At 37.5% G+C, this 24909-nt stretch overlaps 1 protein-coding gene across 1 annotated transcript; it reads left to right on the top strand.

The window, feature by feature from the left end:
• The first annotated feature begins 23864 nt into the window (after positions 1-23864).
• LOC135215813 (uncharacterized) lies at positions 23865-24566 on the top strand. The gene has a single exon (XM_064250764.1). The coding sequence runs from the start codon at positions 23865-23867 to the stop codon at positions 24564-24566; it is 702 nt and encodes a 233-aa protein (XP_064106834.1).
• The last annotated feature ends 343 nt before the right edge of the window (positions 24567-24909 follow it).

Here is a 24909-nt window from a genome sequence, read left to right as displayed (position 1 = left end):
AACCATTATTCCCCAAATATTTCATACTAACTTCATACAGCCACATTCCACAAACTTATCACCAGGATATCACAAAGGTGGGCCCCCCCCAAAAAAATTTTTTCATTAAATCATAACTCCCTACAACATTATCCCAATTATATAAAAACCACAATGCAGTAGTGTCACTCGCCTCAATAATCACAACTCAAAAAGAAATGCAGCCCCAAATTTCATACACACAGGAATTATCACATGTTTATCATCCACGTTTGTCAGCTAAAACAAAAATTCGCCATATTTTAAACAACTTCCCACATAAAATATTAACCCCGAAATCTTACGCCAAAACACCCCAGATTTGCACTAATAAGAAAGAAACAGATATAGATATATATAGCTACTATATATATATATTTTTTATATATATATATATATATATATATATATATATATATATATATATATATATATATATATATATATATATATATGTGTGTGTGTGTGTGTGTGCTTGTTGTGTGTGTATGTGTGTGTGTATAACCCCCCTTTTGACAAAACTACTCAAATTAACAACATTGACAACCCTTACCTGTTGGCAGCAGGCGCCCTCTATCTGCAAGCATGTCACTAGGCTAATAAGCTCACATAAATACAAAAATATACTATTTATTACCCAAAGCAGATGAATATAAAATAGAACAAAATGATTAACAAGTCATTGTGATAAAAAACTCAAGTCTGCCCCACAAAGAAAAGTATAAGTTATCATTCCACTCTCCTGGTTTAGTCTAAGAAATCACTCCTAGGCTTAAAATGTCAACTGCTACATTATAATAGTCAATTTTAGAGAATCCTGTTTCTAGTACCATATAATGGAACCCATCTGTAACAAAGATATATACATTATATTTCCTATTACATAATATTAAATAAAGGTTTACACTGCACACTTCTCTCTTTTCAAAGGCAACTGTTTCTAAGTCATTTAAATATGCACCATACCTTGAGATGGGTTTTCTCTCTCTACACCTGGCGTCCTTTTCGACCGTCTTTCTTCTTATCACAAAGGAGTGTGTCTTTCCCTCAAGTGCCTTGAACAGCCGGACCTGTCATTGCATTTGCACAAACGGATGCACACATCTGCCCCACACCAAGATCACACGTGGCAACAGTCGAGCAGTTACCAAAAATGCACACATAAGGAATTCCTTTATCCAAGGAAGCTATCTCTACGGCGCTCTCTGTCTCTAGGCAAGAGCAGCTGAATAACATGTAAATCCCTAACACATCAATTCATGCCTATAAGATGGCTTGGCCACCTATGTCCTTTGTGCACTCCTGTCACACACCACAGCAGCAACTAAAGCACAATGTATCATTTTGCCACATGATTTAGGGCTACCTCCGTTGCTGTAGCCCTTTACAGAAGTTTAAGAACTCCTAACGTACAAATTGTGATCAGTATGACAGCAAGCATGACCACTATTATTGGAATGGTGTAACGTTCATTGATGAAAGGCTCATCCTCGTCACTGAGAAAAGCAGAACTCAACGAATAGTTTTAGATGCAGGTCGAGTACGTAAACCACCCAGAAACAACGTTTTCTACTGAAGGAAACGTGGTCACCACCCTGTTGTCAAGGAAGTATCCCTTGACTTCCATGCAAGTGCTACTCGCACCTGCCTCATAGACGATTGTTGACTCCTGATTTATCCCAGAACGTATCCTGAGATGATATACTGACGACTCTCATTCCGTTGCAAAGGCAGTCCATAGAATCGCCATTCGTGTGTAGACTCGACTCGACCTCTGGTACTGTGAACGAAAGTCGTTTCCATCGTCACCATACGTGAAGTTAGGAATTCTCTAAGGTCATCGTGTGTCCGTATTTAAAAAGTCTACATGATCATAAAATAAACTAAAGTCTTGCTTTACCCCATAAATCCGTCATAATAATATACTCAATATCCTAGTCAAATATAAAAATTCCTCACTTAACAAATATAATCTTTACCCACTGAATCCTCACAAGTAACCCATATCTGACAAACACACTATCAAAAGAGAACCCATAATGTCTAACAGCAAAAACCCCTTTTATTGTTTATATAACTAACCTCCATGAAATATAATGCCGAACACCCCTTCTATCTAACTCACATACCCCGACAAATTATATCTCCTATCTAAAATAGAAATGTTATTTAAAGCTTAACACCAATTACGACATCTCTCGTAGGAAAAGAAAAAAAAAAAAAAAAAAGATAACAACAATAATAAGTGAATTTTCCCCCATTACACAGCGCACATAAGAGAAGCAAAAAACATATATAATTCAACATTTTCCACAAAATGCAATATGTACTGTTATGGAATTTGCTACCGCAACAATCCCATCGCCAGAAACGACCGGAAAACAACCCCCTTACATGGTACATCTCTGTGGAATGCCATAGTCAACATCTACGAGGACAGTGCAAATCTCCGAGTAATCAACTCCAAAGGAAGAAATCAGCAACCGGACTCATCACAGCATTACCAGCAAAAATCCACCTGTGAACACCTCAGGTGCTTCGAACCGCACTATAGATTTGTCTAATCAGACTTGCAACGCCAGAAACCATTATTCCCCAAATATTTCATACTAACTTCATACAGCCACATTCCACAAACTTATCACCAGGATATCTACAATGTGGGCCACCCCCCAAAAAAAATTGTCCTTAAATCATAACTCCCCACGACATTATCCCAATTATATAAAACCACAATGCAGTAGTGTCACTCGCCCCAATAATCACAACACAAAAAGAAATGCAGCCCCAAATTTCATACACACGGGAATTATCACATGTTTATCATCACGTTTCTCAGCTAAAACAAAAATTCGCCATATTTTCAAACAACTTCCCACGTAAAATATTAACCCCGAAATCTTAGCCAAAAACACCAGATTTGCACATAATAAGAAAAGAAACAGTATAAGGAAATGAAAGAGAGAAAAAAAAAACGTTAAAACATTTCACCACCAAATTGCAAAAACCAGACAACAAGAAATAAAGGAAAAAATGCAATTGCTTGACAATATATTAATCACCACAACCAATTATTTTCAATTTCGGGATATAAGTTAACCTCGACCGACCTGTTTTTTCCTCTAAGAAAACAAATCTGTTTCCAATTTTTTCCTCAATGACTTTAAAAGGACCTTCAAACTTTGGGCCTAATTTGTAGTTCAGTTCATTTCTCACGTTAAGTTTTAAAAATACCTTGCTCTGACATTGATCTTGGGATCAGATGTTTACTATACTTTTCTGTACCATCTCTCTGTTGTGATTCGAGATTACGGCTGAGACAAGCATGTTTCTCCCTCGCTGTGGATACCAACGCCTCGATCGTATCCTCCCCATGAGGTATAGTTAGCAAATCAAATGTGCCTCGTGCTGGACAACCAAACAAAGCTTCAAATGGGGACATTTTAATGGAATCACTTACCATAGTGTTAATACTTTGTCTAACAACATCAACATATCTGTCCCAATTCATTACCACCTACAGTTTTCCTGAGAGCCTCGAGCACTTTCCTCTTTGCTCGTTCACACAACCCTTTAGCCTCAGGTCTGTATGGAATAATTGTTACTTTCTGTTTCCCCATGACTTACGCTAAACATTCCAAAGTTTTATTATTCACAAATTATCTACCATTGTCGGTCAATAGAACTTCGGGTGAGCCATATCTGCAAATGATACCATTGAAAAATGTTACAGCTACTTCTTCAGCTGTTTTATGCTTAAGTGGGAAAATTTCTACTATCCTTGTAAGTTCATCTATTATCACTAACAAGTACTTGTTCGCATGAAGTTATCCTTGCAGGCTTACATGCATTGCACACTGTACAATTTCTCACAAAATTTTCCACATCTTTCCCCATGTTTTTCCAAATGTATTTAGCACGAACCTCATCATACGTTTTTTCTATTCCCAAGTGTGGACTACCGAACTTGCATTGAACTATATCCAAAACCACTGGAATTAGGACTTTTGGAATTACGATCTGTGTTGTATCTCCTTTTCTTTCACTGGTTCTCAATTCATATTTAATTTTCCAAACCAATAGATTACCTTCTAACTCTAAGCCCGAAAAAGGCAACTTATAACGTTTCCTGACTAATTCACCTCTAAGAAACGCTTTTGCGTCTGCTAGAATCTCGTCTTCATCTTGCCTTTGCTCTATGAGGGATATATCCCATTGTATAACCTCGCTAGTGACTTGTGCAACTTGGAACTCTTTTGTGTTGTGAAAACTTCTACCAAAAGCATCTGCAACTATGTTAAATTTGCCCTCTATATATTTGAGCTTTGCATCAAAATCTCTGATAGTCAAAAACCATCGAGCTCTTTTATTAAAAAGATCTAATAATGGCTTGTGGTCTGTAAGAATTTCTGTTTTATTCCCCATCAGTAACATTTTAAAATGAACCAAGCTCGACACTATTGCAAAGGCTTCTTTATCTATGGTAGCCATTGATCTCTCGTTGCTGCCCTTTGTCCTAAACTTCCTGCTATAAAAGGCTATGGGATGGAATTTCCCATCAAACTTTTGCATAAGGCAAGCACCTATACCTTCCTGGCTGAACCAGTATCAAGACTCCAAACTTGGAAATCCAATATACGTATATGTATTCCTCTGGTATCTCCTAGCTGTATCATTACAGTTTAGTAATTCTAACCACGTGGCCCCATCCATGGATACGCTGTTCACCGATGCTGTGCTAATAACCCCTCTAAGCCTCTCGCTATTTTCAATAACACACACATCCATAGGTTTTCTCACTTCCCTCAATTTGACTTTTACCATAGTCTTTGAACCGGGCAATAACATAATATCCTCTGATAAAACACCTCTATATTTGTGGTTAGTATCTCCCCTTTCCACCACCCCATACACATTACCGCCCTCAGTATCATCCCCAGCATTGTTAGTATCAGAAATAACACAAATATTAGTATCAATATCCCCATCCATAATATCATCACCACAATTGTTATCACCTTGAACTCCGATAGAATCCCCGCAATCATTTCCCATATCACCAATGTGGGTTTTAATATTACCACTCTCCGTAACTCCCATATCACCACCATTACTATCACCAAGCACACCTCCTTTTTCAATAATCTCCATGTCCTCCGTTCTAATCACGTCCTCATAAGGAAGTAAAACACCAGGTATTCCGACTGTTATCCCATTATCACCCGCATGGATCGAAATCTTGTTTCTCCTACACGCAGGATGACCCAGCAAAAGTCTGTTGCCCAACGCAATTCCTTTCATTACCAAAAATGGTTCTGTTAGTAGTCTGTCACCGAGAGTAAACTGTATTTGAACACAACCAAGGGTATTTAATCTACGGGCTTGCACATCACACACCGTCTCCGTTGAGGGTTGCAAAGGGTAATTGGAGAACATGGATTGATACAAATTATAGTCCATTAAATTTATAGACGCACCTGAGTTTATAAATATCGGGATATCCACATCCCGTACTGTTCCATAAACTATAGGCCTGGGCTCTGGGGCGTCCCCCACGATACCACAATGGCACGTACTAATCACCTGTACCCTTTTTGTTGATCGGCCTTCCAAAAATTTCGCCAATCCCTTTGCCCTCTGGTTTGACCTGCCTGGGAAGTCCTCACATTATAACTCCCAGAACTTTGAGGTGTAGGCTTCGCATCTCTCCGTATCTGAGACGGACAAGATTGCCAATAGTGATCCGTACTCTTACACATTCCACAATATTTAGCTCTACAGCGCAACTGCTGTTGCTTCTGATCGACCGATCTTTTGTTATATTCAACTTTTGCACACAGACGGGGAGAAGAAAATTCTGTCTCTTTGCAACTCTATCGATACTATATATATAGTATATATATAATAGTATATAGACTAGATATATATAGAATATATATGATATAGATATATATATATTGAGTATATAGATAGATATACATACATAATATATGAGAGATATATAGAATAGAGAAGAGTAGATGTACTACGTAATGAGAGATATATAGATATATATAGAGAGAGAGAGATAATAGATATAGATATATAGATAGATAGAGAGAGATATAGATGATATAGATATAAGAGAATATATATATATATACATATATATATAGATATATATATATCTAGAGTATACGTATATATATAGAGGATATATATAGAGAATATGAGCATATAATCGATATATAGATATATATCTATAGCATATATATATATAGAGATGATAGATATGTCGATATAATATATATATAGATAGCCTATATAGTATATCTATATTATAATTATATAATCTATTATATATATATATAATATATAGATATATATAGATATTTATAGATATATTATATGATATAGAGATGAGATATGATATTAGATATAGATAGTAGATATATAGATATATATTATAGAGTAGAGAATAATATATATAGAGAGATCCATAGATTCTAGATATATACTAGATATTATATATATATATATATATATATATAGTCTATATTATGATATAAGAAGTATAATCTATATTAGATATAGAGATATATATATCTCTATATATATATATATATATATATATATATATATATATATATCATATATATATATATATATATATATATATATATATATATAGATATATATATATATATATATATATATATATATATATATATATATATATATATCAAAAAAATATATATATCTATATATCTATATATATATAGTATATATATATATATATATATATATATATATATATATTCATAGTATATATAGCTATATATATGATACTGATCTGGATACTACATATATCCCTCGTAACATGTTGACATATTTCCCTCGTACAAAATGTAATATTCAAATTAGTTTTATACTACCGAGCATATGAACTTTATCATTTCATCTGATTAAAATCTTTTTTAAATAGGATGCGGCACTGAAACGATACTTTATTTTCCATTTGAGGAGACAAAGCGATTCCATTCCAATTCTACTGATCTGTTCGCAGTCACCCCTTCCATCCCGAGTACTTCTCAGATAAGACAGCCTTGGAGGATACAAGAACCTGACGCCGAGCAAGATTGATGGTTCTACAAGAATGCAATGAAGGAAGATGCCTTTCCTTAAATGAACCTTTCTTTCTTTCTTTCTTTCTTTTAGCCTGCCTCAGAGTTGTTACAGGCTTTATACTTCTTCATTTTCAGCTTGTGTCGTATTTCTCTTTTGAAACTATTTATAAAAAAGAAAGTTTAGCGATAGTTTGATTTCCAAAAATTCGATACAGTCTACTTTCTAGAATGCAGAAGGGAGCGTAGTAGTTAGGGTTCTACTCTACTGAATCGTGAACAATGGCTTAATCATGTAAAGAAGCGTAGCGGCAAGTCCTATTTCTTTCTTCAAGTTCATTTGCAATATACTTATATGGTATACAAGAAGAATTGTTTTCTCTTACATATAAATGGTTTCTTACACATTGCGAAAAGAGGAGAGTTTGTGCCATAATATTTCTATTTGGCAACTAAACAGGAAAAAGGATTCTTCAATTCAAATCAAATATCTTTTAGCAGAGTTTTGACATCCTGGATATATTCTGTTTCTCTGCGCGCTTGAATCGGCAGCTTTTAAATGAACTAGTGTATTGCTCATAAACACCAAATCATCTTGCCGCCCATAAAAGACGCATTTAAAGAAGTAAATAGTCGGAAGAATATCGTTGTCTAAAAGTTTCCTGTAGAACGTCGTCCATCTCTGATCCAGATCAAAAAGAAGTTTCTCGTCTTGGGATTAACTCTTTGGTCGGAATCATGGACACTACCTTACTCGGTTCCCGTTAAGTTGGAACCAAAGGAAGATTAGTAGGCCTCTTAGGTATCTAGTTGTCCCTACCTTCCTTCTTTTCCATTCTCCCTGGCAGCCTTTCCCCCTTCATGGATCTCCACAGCTAGTAAGAGAGGGTGAAAAACAAACCCAAAACAAACACTTGAAGGGAATTATATACAGGTATTTTAGGCTGTGCAGAAATCATCTTTGCTGTCAAACTTGGAACTCTCTTTTAATTGTTTTAGTTGTCTGCGTATCAAAGAAAGATTTCCAAGTTATTTCTATAGATAGCTAACTAACTTTTCAAGGAAGGTCATACATATCAAGAGAAGATATTTACATTACTTATGTAATAATGAATCTGTAAACGTTCAGTGTCATGCGCCTATATTTTATGCTTGTGAGTTTACTTCACCAGCTATGTAATTACCCCTTGAGAAACATCTGTCTTGCTATATGTTTAATGCCCTTTGGTTTTCAAATAATTAGTAAGCTTTAATCTTGTTAAAACTCAGTGATATGAAGACATCGTCTATGAAAAATTCATACATTCCAAATCAGTGCAGAGAGAGAGAGAGAGAGAGAGAGAGAGAGAGAGAGAGATTCTAGTTAATACAAATGTCACCAATATTTAGTGATTTAACCACTATTTATCGAGCGAAGGCCACTGAAAGATTTAGGTACTTCTATAACGAAAATTTTGTAATACTGTTTATAAAAGCTCTTGTTCTATGTTTGTGCGTCACGTGTTTTGGGGTGACACCATTCCTAAAAGGATCCATTACATTTTGGCAAAAATAAATTGTGAATGCTTTCAATAATAAAAGAATATAGTATTGCAAGATTTTCACAATAATTACATGCATGGCATAGAATGAAATATAAAATTTAAGCCAAAGACCAAGCGCCTGGGACCTATGAACCCATTCAGCGCTAGCAGGGAGATTGAGAACAAATAGGTTTTAAAGGTGTAAAAGGATGAAAATCTCGCAGTTGCATTATGAAAAACTTGTTAGGAGAGGGTGGAGATTAAGATAGAAGAAAAAGAATACAATGAATGGTGGTGTGATAAAGGCAATGAAAGTGTTGAAGCTAGGGAGCAAATGGATACTGCAGACCCTTAAGTAATGGTATGTTGTACTGGAGACAGAACACCCCATGTGGGTTAAAATTGCATGTTTTATTTGAGGTAGGCAATAACTATATTGAAGGAGGCAGAGTTAAGAAGCCATGAAGTGTCAAGTGTGACCCCTGTTCCATGCTGCATCTCAGTAGCCATTAAAGCTAACAGCCATCGTAAAGCACCCTTGCTACCACATGGTCATGAATCACCATTATCACCTGAGCCAACTAGTCCACTTTGCCCTGACATTGTTACTGTAAGCATATTTCTGTGATACACTGGGCATCCTGTGTATGACTTCCCCTTACAATGGTGATCCTTGGAGCAATCTGGTAGCCGACATGATTCTCAGACATTCCCTGCCAAACAACAACTAACCACTAATGGACTAATTACAATGCATAGGTCTAGCTTGCTCTTCCCTGAAAACTGTTGGTTGTCATCCAAACTGGTAGATTAAAGCATGGTATACGAACTAAACCCCCGGTGAATAACCAGTGAAGTAAATAAAGTATTCAAGTACTAACTTAGTCTCCTGGAACCTTTAAAAGATTCAGAAATTATTCCATAGAGAATGAAGCATGAAGATGAAAATGTAAACATAAACCATAAACATGTAAATTACTGTTTGCCCTCTTTCTCAGCAACTGAACCATCTCTCTGGGTCCAGAGAACATAGATACAGCTCCACCTCTGACATATATCGAATTCAACAGGCAAGGCACACCGTCCCTGAATTGAACTAAGACAATCTCTCTCTCTCCATGTTGCACTCTGGTTGGACGAACAAGATTTGTCCACAAAGACCTCCAACAATTTTTAATTATGGAGTTCTTTTGGTGCTGTCCATCCATGGCAGATGAGCCCTCAATCTCCTTAATGCATCGCTTAGGAACATGGCAAAAGACATCCTGGGACAAGATCAAGCTCTTTCTTATACTCCCAGAGCTTGACATAGATGACAAAGCTTGAGGTTAACCATGCCAGGGAGATTTTGCTGTACTGTCTCCCTACCAAAGTTTGTGCTGTCCTTCCCAACACCAAATGTTTGTGCTGTCCTTCCCAACGCCAAATGTTTGCCCATGGAGGATTTTCTGAAGATAACAGGCAAGTTGCCAGAATACTCCAAAGCCTTTGGATCACACAGTTCCTTCCAATCTGTGAGACCAGGTATGAACACCAATAAGACAAAAATGACAGATGAACAAATACTGTACACATCAATTCATAGAAGTATCTTGGGCAATAGCTATTTTTGCTGGAAAACATATTAAAAGGAAAATATCTCTTTTTCCAAAGCGTGACTGTAGTGAGGACGTCCAGCCCAGTGTGGTCCAGAAGTTGCTATCACCTGTCGGTATCACGTCATCACTTTGTGGCCTCATTAGATCCTCGATGAAAACGCCTTCCAGTAGCAACAAGACTTCGTCATGTACGTCAAACATGTTCTGGGCGCTTTTGTATGGCATGATCGAATGGGCTGTTTTGAGGATCCTATCATCATGCAGAAATGATAAAATTTCCTTGAATGGGGATAACGATCACCTGTGTTGTCATCTTTAGCCCTGCTCATTTAGGTATATAAACTTCCATAGAATCGCCTGTTAGAAAGAAGGCAAGTGACAGAACCAGAGGTCGAACAGGCAATGTTCTGACGCCAGGTGAAGAGTCCCCTTCAGACAGCTTGATCACCTGTCTCCAGCAATTTTGGTCATACCTGTGACAAGGAGAAGCAGCCAGCCCTTCCTGCTAATGACAAGAAAAAAATAGCCAGCCCTTCTTGCCTTCCATTTGTAATCCCTGGATTCTGGGAGAAACAACATTTGTTCTCCCAACCTGAAGCCACCCTTTTTTCTGACGTCTTCGAGCCTGAAGCCACTCTATAACGGAAGCCTCAGCCATGAAGGATAACTTACCAAATCACCAGTTACGTATTTGTATTGCTCTACCTTCCAATCTGTTTTGCTTATCTATAACTGCTTTGATTTATTTTGATTTGTCATATCGAATAAAAACTGAGAGGAAGCAACATTTCATTTTCTGTTTGTAGATAAGGTTGTGAATAAATGTTTCATAGTATTATGTGTTTTTTTATGTTCATTTCCCATATCTAAATTGCTGGTGTCGAGTCTTTCTTATTTAGAGTTTGAAACGATGTATAGCGATTCTTGGAATTATAGCAGTGGTATTTGTGGCAGGATTTTCGACACGGTAACCAACTGAAACAGGGAGAATATAGAAAGAAGCAGAATGAGAGAAATAACGAAAGGTTGGTAGACTCGGGTAAACTTCTGGGTCTAGAAGGCGACGCTCCTCTCAAGTAAGCTGAGCAGAAAGAAAGGGAAAAGTTTGGAGATTGAAGAGAAGTTGAAAGAGAAATTTAAAGAATACAGCTAGAAAGAGAAAGAGAAGAAAAGGAGAGAGAAAACGGAGGAGAGAAAGAGAGTAAACAGTTAGAAATCGATTAGTTAAGGCTAAGTTCTCATAACAACAGTCTGTCAGGCAGTAGACATGGCTGTAATTTATCACTGAACGATGAAGTTGATAGTTTAGGTATAAGTGCAGTATTAAAATTAGTGCCAACATTTGATGAGGAAGATGTAACGAAATACTTCATATCTTTTGACTAGATAATGCTCAGAGTAAATGATCCAAAAATCATGTGAACTTTGTATTTACAGTTAGTCTTATAAGTAGGACACTTTCTGTGCATAGTTGCATGTCTGAAGAGGAATGTGAAAATTATGATATTGGGAGGAAATTGTTCTTAGTTCATACAGCAAGAAATATAGAAGGGACGAGAGCATTACTCATGTAGAGTACAAAAAGAAGTTAGAAATATTCTTTTATGATAGGTAAACTTCCGTTGACGAGAACTTTGTTTTGCTAGAAAACTTCAAGGATAACGTATACCCAGAGATTAGGCTACATATAAAAGATAAGAGTGAAAAATCTTGGCGGGCGCGACTAGGTTGGCAGATGGAGTACAGTCTAACTCATCGCCTAAGTGAGAGTACGAAGAAAAGTGATCCTTCGTCATGTAGAATACTAAATAATAAATATTCCAATATAGTAGTAGCAATACAGTTAGAAGGGATTACTATTGTTTTGCATGTGGAAAACTATGTCATACTTCAAAGTTTTGAAATAATAAAGGGGCATTGAGTTGTTCTGAGTTAACTTTTTACCAATGTATAAGAAAGGGCATCTATCAAGGAATTGTGTAGAAGGTAAAAATGTTAGAAAATCCAGTACTATCTCTGGTTAATAATCCTTCATCACGTATTAATGACGTTATGAAAGAAACCAAGACATTTTGTGAAGAGTTTCTGTCTGAAGGGAAGTTTCTTCTCTCGAAGGAGGGGATTAGAGAGGAATAGTTTTGCCTCGGGACACCGCATCGGTTGTCTCCCTCATCAGGAGAGACAGTGCCAACAAGGGCGGTAATCAACATGAAAAAATTATGTTAGGTGGATTCCGAAACACTTGTGTTCTGGAGGTGAATTTAAAGAGTAAGGGAGTGTTGGAAGAAGTAAAACTATCAGATGTGGACAATTTGCCCGTTAATGGAGCTGACGTTATTGTTGGTAAATGATCTGTAGCAAAACCCACCGCGCATTGCAGCTAAGCCTCGTCCACTAACTATGTCACGATAATTACTTGAAGCTGATTAGTTGGCAATGGTTTCTAAAAATTGGTCAATCTGTTGTTCTTTTCATCTTCATTTATTTTTCAATGGTTGATACACATCTCAAAAATATGAATGGAGTTAGGAGTGTTCGGCGATGCTGCAATATTGTCTTTTGTAAATGAGGTTCCCCTGAATACGGAGGTGACACGGAATGTCTGCGTTCAAATCGGTACACTTTAATTGCAGGGCAAAGATGATTTCCGTCTGGTATTGTCAAACGTGTTTACCATTCTTAAGACTTTCCCAGAACTATACAGACTGGTATTTCATATTGATTTCAGGATATTTTACTACACTTTCATAGTCATAAAATTGATTTCATTGCAAGCGTTTACAAATTCGGAGGGGTGACAAGCAGTGACTGCTCTCTGCAAAACCAGAATATGCCTATGTTTAACTTAAAGTTAACAGCATGGTAGGCTATAGCTATACGATTTATAATGCTATTTGGATTATAGACCTACCTTATAATCTGCTGTTTATTGTAGTTATTGTGGTTATTCTTGTTTATGTTACTGCTGTTATGGTGACTATATTGTCTTCGAAAAATGTTCATATAGTAACCTAACATTTGTAGAATAAACAAAGACAAATTAATACAACACTCGTGTAAGTAATTATCTGCCTACTCTTGTTAATTGAAAGTTAGTCGTTTGTTTTAATTAAAAGTAATTGAGATCGTTATGACTATAGTCTACGTTAGAATATTCTCCCAGCAACAGAGAGAGAGAGAGAGAGAGAGAGAGAGAGAGAGAGATTTCCGACTCTTATGTATCTTTTTGTCCAACAGTGTCATCTACAAGAGTGCCCCCAAAATCAAGTGAATCAAGTGAATCATGAGGTACTCGCAGACTGGTTTGGATCACCTTATAGATAACTTTTTAAACTCATTTACTTTGGTCTTATTTCGTTAAGTATCTTACGATGCTTTCATACCATAGCTTTCATTTTCATAGAATGGTTATAGCAGTCTTATATTTACTCATCACAGTAATATAATTTGTTATCCTTTTGTAAATATATTTTCAATATAGTTTATTGAGAGCAATTTGATAGTTGTATATAAGGCTGAGACAGCACTATGATTGATCTATGTGTGGCTTCGGCTACGTCCCAACAAGTTTTACTTTTATACTCTGGAGTGTAAGTGGCGTTACAATTGCTATGGCCATGCATGCATGTACGCATGTATGTGTATATGCACTTGCTTATACATGTGCATTCGACTTTATGCACATACCTTATATATCGTTGAAGCTACTATATAAATTAAAAGCTAATCTGTTTCCAACAGATACAGGTAGGAAACTATTTGCAATAAGAAACTGACGTGTAGGCCTATGCCCTGTCATTGCCTCAAAATACAAGAAATTGACGTGTAGGTAGATATATGCCCCGTTATTGCCTCAAAATATAAGAAATTGACGTGTAAGTCTATGCCCTGTCATTGCTTCAAAATATAATAAACTTGATACGTAGGTCTACGCTCTGTCATTGTCTCCAAATATAAGAAATTAGTGTGTAGGGGTATGCCATGTTATTGCCCCAAAATATAAGAAATTGACGTGTACATCTAACCTATGCAGTGTCATTGCCTCAAAATATGAGAAATTGACGTGTAGGCTTAATCTCAAAATGATGTTAACATTTGACATGCAGGATTATGATGAATTACTACCTTAATATCAGAACTGGCTGCATAAGTCTACACTTCATTTCAAGTAATTGGTCTATGTGGGATCGCATACGTAGGCCACCACCTATAAAAATAAAATAAAAACCAAGATGCTTGTGTATTTAGCCTGTGCATGATAAAAGAAAAGATGCACAGACAAAATTATTCAAGATATTCATAATTATATTATATGACTTAATATATCTTTTATCAGAGATATCAGCTGCATACTTCACAGCACTGGGAACTCAAATCTGTGGTGTCATCATTCATTAGAGAGTAGAGTCAAATCCGTACTGGTGATAATTTGGACTTAACTAGTGTGACGTCACTTCCCCTTCAAGAGCTGGCCTATCACTGGCGTACAGTGGGCAGGGCTTAGCTGCAAAGTGTGGTGGATTTTCTTATGACTACACGCATGTTTGTGAATCCAATTCTGAATGTGGTTCCAGCGCCTGAAATGGATATAACTACTATGAGATTCAGAGCCTTTGTCCCGGTGCTTTTCTGGAATAGCTTTTTTCTGTGCATTTGACAAAGATATTACTTAGCCATAGTATACTTTACATCCCTACCTAATTTTTGACAGCCTTCTTTATTACTTATATTAGAAGAAAGTATATTCACTAGAGTAAAATAAAGCAGCCTAAGCCAGTGGCGGAACACTAATGTACGTGTTCAAAGGTATAAACATATGACGTCATGATTCCTCCCACCAGGTGATGACGACAAACAGCTGTCTCCGAAATTTTGAATGAATATTTGTACCTTAACAAGGCTTCAAGAATGGCGGCTATGATAAGTCATTGTCCCCGTGGTTGCAGGAAAGGTTTTGTAATTCTACTTGTACAATTGTTTGGAAGTGAGGAGGCCTGTGGCAAAACTTACGTAAGCTTGAGCAGGTAAATGAATAATAGGGCCCTTTATTTTGGTAAGAAGTACACCAGGACATCCAAGGCTACCAAGTTTCCGTCATTTGTTGACTTCATAAGGTGCAGAAAGATAATTATATATGCTCTATAAAGCAATAGTTGTTGATTTCTTAGTAAAATATAACTTGCAGAACAACGTTAAAACTTGCTTTGCCAAAAAAAAAAGTCTAAATTCTATAATCCAATCTGACCATATGCAATTTTCTATATATTAAAATGATCGTCACTGTCATATTAGGAAAAATATCAAAGGAGTTACGACGAATGCCAAAGCTTTCTTCAGTTTGTTAATTGATTTTTAATCATAATTTTTCAAAGGAGAAATAGTGATGAAAAGTAATATCTCAGATTACTTGTGGAAACCGTTTTCTTCAATGATTCTAGTGCTCGACCTCTTGGAATAAGTCCTATATACTGCTACTACTATCGCTACTACAAAGTGTAAACAAGGAGTATTGGTTGTATTTTATTGTTGCCAGAGGTGGAGACTTTTTCACGAATAGCCAATTATCCATCAAGAAGGAGGCAAGTTAATGACGTTATAAGTTACGTCATTATATCTTCGAAAGACATTCCTTTGAGTTTGCTGGCGATGTCTACAAGATGTTGGTGTTACTCTTATAATTACCAGAATTATGCAACTTTTGTAGCACAGAATAGTCAAAAATTAGGTAGGGATGTAAGATACCGTGACAAAGTGTCATCTTTGTCAGGTACGTTGGTAAAATTTTGTACCGGAAAAACACCGGACACCGGCTGTGAATTGAGGTCATAGTAGGTCAGGTTTAGATACAGACATAGACTACGTCATAGATTGTTTGTGGATTCGAATGAGCACGAGCTCTTGGATTCGAACGAGTGTCGTTAATATTGGCATGAGTATTGCTGAGAAGACCGACTTTATCAGTGTTAACAGTTAGCCAAGCTGAAGATGTAGCTATCAAAAGCAATGACGCAGACATAGTGGATGTAGTGGCCTCAAGTAATAGTTGCTGCGACGGTTAAGGCACTAACATTTTGAGTAGGATGAGCTAGTCAAGCTGCAGAGAGAGGATGAGAAACTAAATTAAATTTTTTAATACGAGCTGGAAGATGAACTCAATAATATTTGTAAGGTATTATTCTGTCTAAAAGATGAAGTTTTGTGTCGTTATGTTCGTCACTAAATCAGTTAGTAAGGAGGACATTATTGAACAACTGGTAATCCCTAGGAAGCTCCGCAAATTAATTTTGAAATTACCACATGATGATCACAGACATTTGGGCGGCAAATAAAACCTTTAAATGTATAAGTAAGACATATTTTCGGCTGAAGTTAAGAAAAGATGTGTTCAAAGTTGTCATAAATGTCAAATGGTTGGTAAACCTAACCAAGTATATTCCCGAGGGATCTTTTATGTAATATTCCGTCGGTAGACAAATCCTTTGTAGTTAACCGATTGTTGAGCTATTTCAGAAACAAGATGAAAGAATTAGGTATCGAACTTGTAACTACCACACCTATCACCCAGTGTCACAAAGCACTATTCAGCATTTCCAGTAAACGTTAAAGAGTTGCACACGAAAACTGTGTAACAACTCTGAATGCGACTAGGAAGGAGAGCTACCTTTAATCGTGTAGCCATATGGTTACTGCCAAATGACACAGCCAGGTTTAGTATTTTTGAGTTTGTGTTTGGTCATACTGCTAAAGGACCTTAGAGATTTTAAGAGTAATTTAATGTTTCAAGAAGGTAAATAGAACTACTTACACAATCCTGAGAATTACAAGGAGAATCTAAGGGAAGCTTGGGGAGATGGCAATAGAAATCGAGAACAGCAGTCAAGGGGAAACTAATTGGAAGTATGATCTTGGGAACAAAAGAGAGAAATTTCCGTGGGGAATCTAAAGTTTTGATGCTAATTCAGAAAGAAGGTCCCACATTATCTTGTAAGTTCGAAAGTCCTTTATCTGTTTTAGGAAAAAGGGGAAGTTTAAATTGCTTGATTGATATGGGTATATGTAAAGCTAAGTGGTTGCATGTAAACTTGTTATAGAAATATAATGAATGCTGACTGCCTGCAGCAACTGTGTCATAGAGAGAAAGAAAAACACTGACGTGCTTAAGAATTTCAGGGTATTAAACTTTAGCATAGGAAAAGGAAAACTGAAGGAAATACACAATGTTTTGGCGAATCATCTGAAACTGTTCACGATAAATTGGGTCTAATTAATCTTTTAGAGCATGACTGAGTTCCAGGACACAAAACTCATTAGACAAAGCCCATATTGTCTGAGCCCAAAGAAAGCAGAATCAGTAAGAAAAGAAATGAAGTATATGGTAAATCAGGGTTTTCAACCTTTTCCTCCCCATGTACCTTTCAGGTATTTGTAATTTCAGTAATGTACCCCCTTCACTTTGTATAAAAAACAAAACCAACTCAGAAAAAACTGTACTTAGGGGAAGTAAGTACATAAATCTCGTAACATAACCAATAATATTGTAAAAATAGAGAATTCCATGAAAAATAAAGAATTTTTTATAATTATTTACTGGTGTGTTAAGGATCGGGATCCGCTCAGGTTCTTGAGTACAATAAACAAAAGGTATTCAACATTAACAATTGAAACACGGGTTACGAATATAAAAAGAAACTCAAACTGAACACAAATTTATTTACAAGCTACAAAGATAAATGCAGAATGGTTTCTTTTATTTACATAACAAAATTAAATTTGGCTATATGTGAAAAGGGGGAAACAGTGCAGTGGTAAAATACTGACCAGTTTATACAGCTGTTGCGATCAGTGCTCGAAGCAAGGACTCCACAAAAGGGGGCTGTAGAAACTTCAGATAGCTTCTTATCTTCGTACTGTAGGAAGGAATGACTTACTCTTGAAACTTGAAAGGAGGGTTACTTCCCAAGTTCAAAACCAATTGCAAGACACCTCTTCACAGAAAGGGTTTACTCGGTGTCGGGACTTCTCCCTCTCCGACTCTACTTCCTTGTTTCCGTTCCCTTTTTGTCTTGTGCGTACTCTTCCTCTGTTATCCTTCGTCTCTTCTTTCTTCTCTTATCTCTGATGAACTGATCCTCTCTACTTCCTCAGAGTCACACACACACACACACACACACATATATATATATATATATATATATATATATATATATATATATATATTATATATCTATATATATATACACACGTCGATCTCGGGGCGGGCCTGAAAGGACGGAGCTAACCAGCAAACGTCTCCATCCCTCGGAAGGAACTTTGAAGAAGACTCTCGGCGAAATGTTACCTCATATCCAAAGCGGTGCATTCCAGCGATGGCCGCGTGCTGGATTTCCACAAAATAACAGAGTATTCTCGAACAATCATGGGGACAGACACTCCAAACACCTAAGGGAATCCCTCCTCGCTGTAGACCTTCTCGAAGAAGATATATTTTCCTTTCCTTTGATATATTTTTCCTTCGCTATAAAGTGATTACCATGACACGTTCCCCAAAGAGAGAAAAAAAATGAAATCAAGCAATTTTATTATTTTAAAGGGAAACAACAATAATCAAACAACAGAGGAACAACTCTGCATAAAGCTTGAACTTAGCTAAACAAACTCACTTCTCAATTCATTCAACTAACCGTGCTAAAATATAAAATGATCATCAGGCTACTCATTTCGAAAAATCTCTAGAGAGGCTATAAGCTATAACATTATCCTTTCCCCTTATATGAACTATCATCAGGTTATAGTCTTGTGACTCTAAACTCCAACGCACTAGACTTTTATTCTTATTCTTAAACCTTTCCAAATAAACTAACGTATTATGTTCATTATACACAGTTAAAATGGAACTACTACACACATAAAGTGTTGCAAGACTGTAACTGAACTAAACAATTCCTTTTCAGTAGTAGAGTAATTCTGCTGCGCTTCATTTAGTTTCTTCGAATAGTAGGCAACTGGATGTTTCATTCCTTGCACTTCTTGCAACAAAACCCCTCCTACGCCAATATCACTGGCATCAATTGCTAAATCAAATTCCTTATCAAAATCAGGTAACAATAGAACTGGCTTGTGAATCAATACAGCCTTTAATTTGTTGAAAACTTCTACACACGTCCATCAAGTACAAAACTGTGTATTTTCCTAAATAGATTAGATATGGAAGCGCTTATTTCTGGAAAATTTGGTACAAATCTACGGAAATACGAAACCATTCCAAGAAATCTCATGGTCTGTTTCTTTAGTTGTTGGGATTGGGAAATTTACGATAGCTTCTATGTTCCGATCTTTTGGACAGATTTTACCAAGACCTACTTTATGACCTAAATAAGTAATAGAGGCTTTCTCAAATTCACATTTCCTTAGATTAAGAACGAGATTCGCTTTTGTAAGGGCTTTCAAGACTCTTGCTAAAATCTTTACATGATCCTCACAAGTCTCTGAGAATATCATAAGATCTTCTAAATACACGACACAGTTGTTAATGCCATTTAAAACTTTTTTCATTAGGCTTTGGAACGTACTGGCTGCGTTCTTCAAGCCAAAAGCCATAACTTTGGGCTCGAAACTACCGAATGACGTTATAAAGGTTGATATTTTCCAGGCTCTCACTCAAAGGTACTTGCCAATAACCATTAGTCAAATCGAGCTTTGCGATGAATTTGGAATTTCCCGTTCTATCTAAGCAATCATCAATCCTGGGAAAGGGAAAATTACTTTGCTTAGTCACACTGTTTACCTTCCAGAAATCAGTGCACAATCTACCTGATCCATCTTCCTTGTCCACCAGAACTACCGGGGAACTCCATTCACTCTCGCTAGGTAGCTACTATCAAATCATTATCTAGCATGTGACTAATTTCCTTCCTCACAGATTTTGCCTTCTGGACTCTGACAATATGGACTTTGCCTAATGGGTTTTGTGTCCTGTAGCTCAATATCATTGTTCTGTGGTATTCGCTTACTTATTTTCCATTATATTGGTTGGACCTAGTTTGTCACTAATAGTTTCAGGATAATTCATTAAAACATTATGTACTTCCCTTAATTTTTCCTTTTCTAAACTCTGATTAAAAACTTCGAAATTCTTAAGCACCTCAGAGTTTTTCTCAAAACTAATTTCTTTCTGTGGCACCGTCATATTTCTTGAGCAAGTTTATAGGCAGCCACTTTGCTCTACACTTACCCATAGTGATTAAATAATTTGGATTTCCCCTCCTTTCTAAAATTGAAAAAGGACCTTCGAACTTATAAGATAAAGATAAAGAGGGACCTTCTTTCTGAACTAGTGAATAAACTTTATCTACCACAGAAACTTCTCTCTTTCGCTCTAGTTCATGTTTCCTTTTAGTTTCCCCTTGACTTTCACTCCCATTCGCCTTTGCTAGTTGACAAGCATCCCTTAAATTGTTTTTGTAATACTGTAAACAGACACGAATCGCGTCCTCTATTTCCATTATTGAACTAGCCAATTATAAAATTTGCGGTCGTTTAGTTGCCAAACTAGGTACTGGACGAATTCTTTAACAAGCGAAAATCTGCCCAAAGAATCGTTGTTTTACACTTGATCTTGAGGCCTGGAGCTGGGCAGTTCTCTTTCGAGATCGCCATTAATAATATAGAATAAGACTGCGCCCTCCAACTAAATAGCTTGGAGTAAGTAACTGTATTGATTGATCAATTCCATTTGTAATTTACTGGTCGATTCAAATTTGTTACTTCTGTTTTGATTGGTTTAGTTGTAATATACTTATTATTGTTTTTTGTAAGTTGTAATGTAAGTGCAATTTACTTTTAATTTAGGTCTGTTGACATTTTCTCTGTAAAGTAGGATAAAAATATTATTGTAATTATTTCATTTGCAGAATGAAATGTCTGTAACGACTTCAACGTCGTGACGTTACATGCCTCGTTCGTATGGTTGGTTGAGGTGTCAATGGTCTTATTCTGATTGGGCAGGCGCAAGCCCCCGCAGTTGCGCTACATTTCATTTCCAAGTGCTCTGCGGAATCGAGGAAACTTTAAAGTAAGTTCGCTCCAATTTGTGCCTTGTGGTATGTAAATTGTCCTCAAGGTCAACTCGTTCATAAATTACTTCATTGTCAACAACAGCAAACAAAAGTGTCAACGAGTTTAGTTCGCGAAAGTTGAATGTTTGAATGCCTAACTAGTTGGTTCCGTCAATGACTCGTCGTCTAGAAAAGTGGCTATTATCAGTTATCGACCCAAAGTTGATGTTTTGAAGCAATACTTCTTGTGTTCCATTTATCATAACTGGCTCGCTGAATTCATCGTTCGAGTGTTGTACTGCTGTTTTCTGTTCAATCTCGTAAACATGCCTCCCAGGAAAGTGAAATCTTTGACTCAGAAGAAATTTGGCATTGCCTTTGAGACCTGGACTATTGAAAGTTTAGATGGCGAGGCCATCTTAGCAGATGCAGAGAACGCCACAGTTGATGATCTAAGGTTATCACTGAACTCTCTTCGTGAATCATATAGTGATTTGAAAAGAGTCTCCGCAGGCAATCTGACTTGTGACGAAACTTTGAAACATTGTGAATGCGGTTCGGGTGTTACCTTCCACAAGCTGAGGACGCAGATAAATGAACGAATGGAAAAGCTATCGGTAAAAGAGGACATTCCTAAGCATGCTAATGAGGTCAGCAAATCTAATTTGTCATTCGTCCAGTTGAAGAAACTTTCTTGTCCGACGTGGGATGGTGAAGTTCGATCGTATAAAAGATTCAAGAAAAATTTCGAGCTATTAGTTCAGGGCCAGATGTCTGGGGAGATGGCGCTTTTAAGACTGAGAGAAGTATTGCGAGAAAACTCGAGAGAAGGCCTCATTGTTCAGTCGAAATCGAGCTTGGATGAAGCATGGTCAGCATTAGATTGCATTTACGGAAGGGGAAACACAATCCGTGATGCAGTCCTCAAGGACGTCCATGACATTAGGCCTGTCAGAAGCGAGTCTGATGCATAGGTCTTCGTCGATTGGTAACGGAACTTACTGTCGCTAAAGAGGACCTGAGATCGGTAAACCGAACGTCTGCGTTAGGTGAGTCGGCATTTTCCATCGTAATGGAAAAAATTCCAGTAGAACTGCGCAGGAGAATCGACAGAAAAATTCTGGCAGACGACCTTGATGCTGAAGCCTCCTTCGATCTACTCTTAGGAATGGCCGACACTGCAGCCTCAATCGAAGAAACAGCTAAATTGCGAGCAGAGGCTCATTCTAGTTACATTTTCAGAGAAGAGCCGACGATGGTCGTTAAGAATTATCAGGTTAGCAGTAAGGACAGAAACATTGGTAACAGCGGTTTGAAAGGTGTCAAGCCTGGCAAGAATGGAACACCCAAAAAGGGTAATGGTTGGAAGGAATCGAAAACGAGGAAGCCAAAAAATTCCCCATCTTCCATTCAATCATGTGTTTTTCATTCTATGGCTGATCACCAAACTTCTGAATGCAGAGTGTTCCTAGGTCTTTCGTCCGTAAAAAAGAAAGAAACCTTGAAAGAACATAACCGGTGTGAAAAGTGCTTTGGTTCTCACCCCTGAAATCAGTGCAGAAATAAGCACGTTTGTCAGGAGGTTAATTGCAAGATGCCAGACAACCATCATACTCTATTGCATGCTGCTTGCCTAGCTGCGTCAAGCATGGTTTATGGTCCTGTTGATTGCGAGAAACTCCGTCATCATCTAGGCCAGAACACAATGAGACCTAGTCATACAGCCTTCATGAAAAGGAAAGGGAATCTTTTTAAGGTTTCAGTTCTTTATGATTTGGGAGCCACTGTCTCACAGATTCTGAACTCGGTGGCAAGGGAAGTTGTATCAAACAGTATCCAGAATCAAGAACTTAATGATGAGGGACTGCTGGGGAGAGCCAGCCACAAGATTGGGGACCGGCTGATCTGTACAACATCCCACTCTACGATGCAGAAGGTAACTTTGTGACTACAGTTGATTGCATTGGTGTCGATTACATCGGTGAACTTGATGGAGGCAGTTATCATGCAGCTGCTGACATGTTCAAAGATGATGTCGATCCATCAGAACTTTTAGAGCCTGTTCACGGTGACATCGAGTTGCTCATCGGAGACAATCATGCCAGCATATTTCCGCGAACGGTGAAGACAAGAGAAAACCTTGTTTTAGCTGAGACTAACTTCGGGTTCATTCTACATGGTTCTCACGAGACATTTTTTGCCGCCAATTCTCATGAACCAAGTGTGATGCTGTCGGAGCTCCTCAACAGAAAGATTTCTGCTGTTCTTCTGCAGTCAGTTGCAGTAAGTCATGCTGAATCGGCTGAAAGGGGAAGTTTCCACGATTAAAGCCCGGAGCAATGGCTCCGTGCAGCAGGTTGCAGAAAGTGGCGGACAGTCTGTTCTTTCAATAAAGACCAGTGCTGAGACTGTGTTTGATCGTATGTGTGAAGTAGAGGATGGTCCAGTTTGTCATCGGTGCGACGCGCGGTCGGCATAAACTTCAAAAGAGGAGGATCGAAGAGTACAGACATACAAGAGTTGTCTCACCTACGACCCTGAACAGAAGATATTCGTTTGCAAGTTACCATGGAAGGAAAGCTTCCGTACCAGCGGACAATCGACCATGCCCTCAGACGCCTAAATTCGTTAACACGTACCATGTCCAGAAACGAAGCTTTAAAGAACTGGCATGTAGACGAATTTGAAAAGTTGATGAACGACGGCTATATGACAGAGGTTACAGCTGAGGAGGATGTGCAGTGGAAATCTAATGGTGGCAAAGTCTACTACATCTGTCATTTCACACACTTTAATGAGCATAGTTCCTCAACCCCACTCAGAATCATATTTGATGCAAGTGTTCCATTTAAAGGCAAGGCTATAAACTCCTTGTGGGAACCACCACCAAATTTGATTCCACCAATTCCAACTCTGCTGTTCAGGTTCCAGGAAAGAAAAATACCGGTTGCAATGGACATAAGTAAAGCATACTTCACTGTTCGCCTTGAGACAGAAGAATCTCATCTGCACCGCCTTTTGTGGAATCAACTGGAAAAGGAAAAAGAAGTCAAGACGCTGCGATTACTACGAAACTCCTGGGGAACTACTCCGGCAGGTGGTATATGCAGTGTAGCAATGCTCATCATAGCTGAGAAATTCAAGGACAAGTACCCACAGGTATACGAATTCGTAAAATCGAACTTGTATGTTGATGATGGTACTACAAGTGTTGATGTTTCCACGGCATTACAACTTGATAAGGAACCTCAAAAACATTGTCCTCAGTGAGGCATCCTTCATCATAAAGCATTCATGATCGGTGGAAGTGAAAGTGATATTGATGCCCACATAAAGAAGTGCCCGAATGTACCTGACAATGTGCGACGGACACCAAAGCAGGAAAGGATCTTGGGTATAATATATCATTCTACCAACGATGAAATTTCCATTTCAGGTAGGATTAACTTCTCAAAGAAAAGGAGAGGCATCAGATCAGAGGAAGATATCAGTTTAGAAAACTTTGATGATGCCTTCCCTGACACTTTCAGTCGAAGAAATTATCTACAGATCATAGCAACCATCTATGATCCGACGGGACTTGCAACTCCGGTTACTATCTGCCTGAAGCACG

Source organism: Macrobrachium nipponense, chromosome 5 (genome assembly GCF_015104395.2).
Source record: "Macrobrachium nipponense isolate FS-2020 chromosome 5, ASM1510439v2, whole genome shotgun sequence".
In the NCBI taxonomy this organism is placed as follows: Eukaryota; Metazoa; Arthropoda; class Malacostraca; order Decapoda; family Palaemonidae; genus Macrobrachium; species Macrobrachium nipponense.
This window is presented reverse-complemented; position numbering and strand designations above follow the sequence as displayed.